This window comes from Apis dorsata, unplaced genomic scaffold, assembly GCF_000469605.1.
Source record: "Apis dorsata unplaced genomic scaffold, Apis dorsata 1.3 scaffold_397, whole genome shotgun sequence".
NCBI lineage: Eukaryota > Metazoa > Arthropoda > Insecta > Hymenoptera > Apidae > Apis > Apis dorsata.
Window position 1 is genome coordinate 994,816 of NW_006263656.1, and position 2,822 is coordinate 997,637.

Here is a 2,822-nt window from a genome sequence, read left to right on the forward strand (position 1 = left end):
GATTTTTCAAATAGTAAGTTGATCCAACAAGATCCAAAGGAATAGAAAAATAAAAATTATATTCTTTACGAAATAAAGTATATAGTTTATTGAAATAGAAATTCGTTAATTTCTAAATAATTTGTAAATACTAAATACTCTTGTTTTAAAATCTTCGAATTAAATTATAATACAAATAACAGTCATAGCTTCTTTTCGATGATCGAAGATAATAAGGAACAATCAGTGATTATCGTTGATAATAAGTCTTGACTTTGATTAATAATAATCGATGATGATCGATGAACATATAATTATCAATTATCGTTAAATAATTCTTTGAGCAAGAGTTTCGAATTAACTTTGACAAACTTTGGTTAACTGGTTCGCTTTAAATTAATTGATTCAGAAATATGAATTAAACAGAAATTGTGAAACATCGCTCGATATTGCAAGTTTCGAATCAATTAATCGAGTTAATTCGAAAAAATTCGAAAAAAATCTAATAAATATAGTATATTATAAAGTACATAATTGCATAAAATAATAATACATAAAAGGAATAAAAGCTTGACAAAAAAAACTAAAAAAAATAATATAAATAGGTAAACGACAATTCTTGAGCAGTTTTGAGCAAAATTCTTGAGTAATCACTCAAGCTTTCATTCAGGATCAACTACTTGAGAAATGGCAATACACAGATTATACGTAATACGCAATGAAAAGTGAAAGAAGAAGAAAATTTGAGAAGAAATAATAAAAATGTACGAGAATGGAATGAAGAAAAATCGAAGATAATCTCTAACGAAACTCTAATTTCTATTTGATTCACCAGAGCCACCGTTTGTTCCCTTCTTCCTTGTTAATGAAAATAGACGGCATCATTCGCCTTTTTTCCTTTGCTATTCGATTTTTATTCGTGCTCAATATCTCGTCCCTTAAAATATGCGGTAAAACAGGGAGGATTTCCAATTTGCTGCCAATATCCAAGTAGGAGAGGTTGTTCGTGGTAACAGGCTTCCAATCGACGTTGACGAACTCGTCTTTGATCGAAGTAGGATTCCTGGATCGAGGATATAAACGGTTAAAACGAACTCGTCTTTGCAAAAATAATTTTACAAAAAAGAAAAAAAATTATTTACCCCGTTTTAGCGAAATTAGTCCACATCCTGGTCATTCGCTCCATCGTTATTCTGTCTTTCGTACCGACCGCCGGTGGATCAGGATCGTCACTTTTCAACCTCGGTGAATATATCAAATATGGGGCGTCGTCGGTGTGAGACGCTCCTGGAATACGCGAATAAATATTACAGGGTACAGTGGAACATGCACTCCGTTATTAGAATATTCTCTTATTCAAACTGACTCCCCACTGACACCGCTGAAAGATTATTCTCGTCGCACTTTGGCGGAAAAAATAAAACATAATTCGAAATTGATCTTGGATGGACATGTTCGCGCCAATAACATAAGCAATAGTCTATTTAATTAAGCGAATTACTGGGGGAGAAATTAGAAAGTTAAATAAGGAATAGAGCAGAGTTACAGAATTGGGGAAAGTGCACGTTTACATTAGAGTTAAAGATTTGTTAGAGAGAAATGGAAAATTATTGGATGAAATTGTTGGATGATTATACATAGAAGGAGAATACGATTAAAGAATTTAGCTGCTTACCAGAAACTTGACGTTTCACTACCAGATCCGAAAGAGATATCTCGTTGCCAACGAAGGAGAATTTGCACAGATAAGTAGAGGAAAGCGATGTCTTCGCTCGATCCTCTATAGTCATAATGGCGGGTAGCTCGAAATAAATGAGAGTGAGAAGATCGATCACTTTTCGCAGTTTCTTATCGTTGATCGGTTTCCCGTCGAAGTATTGATTGGTCAAAATTTCGTATAATTCCTCGATTTGTTCGTCATCCAACTTCTTCAACACTCTCAAACTGTTCACGTACGTGGGCAGATACTCGTTCAAAACGTTTAATATATTTTGACCTCTGCCTGAGATATGGAAGCGGGGATGTAATATAACATAATGGAAAAATTGAGACAAATTTTTTGAGAGAAGGATTCGTGAAAATTCACCTCTTAGGAACATGATGTACTCGTGGGCCGTGTAACTTATTATCACGGGTACGTTAGCGATCTTTGTGAGCAATTGGTCGATAGGTTCTGGCATAACAGGATTCTCCGCCATCTCGTCGCAATTGATCCCAAAAGGAATAGCGTAAGAGAATTTCTCCTATATCGGATAGATGAGATATTTCGATTCAGATATTTCGAAAGTAATCGATCGCGAAAATGGGCGAAAGGGAAAATTCCTTACCTCCAACGTGAGGATGGTAGGCTGAGCTTTCACGATATCCTCGGCCGCCACTTTTCGCAGAAATTCGACCACCTCCTCGGGATCGTCGGATACTTTTCCGAGGGTAGCGGCCAATTTAAATCCGCGATCGGGTTGACTTTGATTCTTGCTCCAGGCGCTCGAAAGCATTCCGCTCTGCGCGATCGCTTTGTGAAATAATCCTGAAACAAGGATTTTTTTCATTAAATATTCGACGCACGAATAATTTTTTTTTTTTTTATTTTAGAATCGAAAATCGAAGAACCGAGCGTTACCTTTCGCGCGTGGCGACAAAAGCAAAGCGTGAACCAAAACCGATCCTGCGCTCACGCCGAAAATCGTCACGTTGTTAGGATCTCCCCCAAAGTTGGAGATATTTTCCTTCACCCATTCTAAAGCCAAAATCAGATCCTTGAGGCCGTAATTCCCGGTCGCGGCTCGGTGGCCCAGGTTTAGGAATCCTGTTTTCCAATCGAAAAAAAAAAAAAAAGAAAAAAA

The 2,822-nt window shown here is 36.5% G+C and overlaps 1 protein-coding gene across 1 annotated transcript in view; it reads right to left on the reverse strand.

Annotated features, from left to right (window-relative positions):
• Nucleotides 1–1,117: 1,117 nt before the first annotated feature.
• The window catches only part of LOC102673612, a 9,866-nt gene continuing 8,161 nt past the window's right edge, over nucleotides 1,118–2,822 (reverse strand). Inside the window, exons 11-15 of the mRNA XM_031512185.1 lie at nucleotides 2,600–2,785; nucleotides 2,307–2,506; nucleotides 2,066–2,222; nucleotides 1,655–1,981; nucleotides 1,118–1,266 (exon numbers count right to left, since the gene is read on the reverse strand). Coding sequence (XP_031368045.1) covers nucleotides 1,118–1,266; nucleotides 1,655–1,981; nucleotides 2,066–2,222; nucleotides 2,307–2,506; nucleotides 2,600–2,785 — 1,019 coding nt within the window. The remainder of the gene's footprint in view (nucleotides 1,267–1,654; nucleotides 1,982–2,065; nucleotides 2,223–2,306; nucleotides 2,507–2,599; nucleotides 2,786–2,822) is intronic.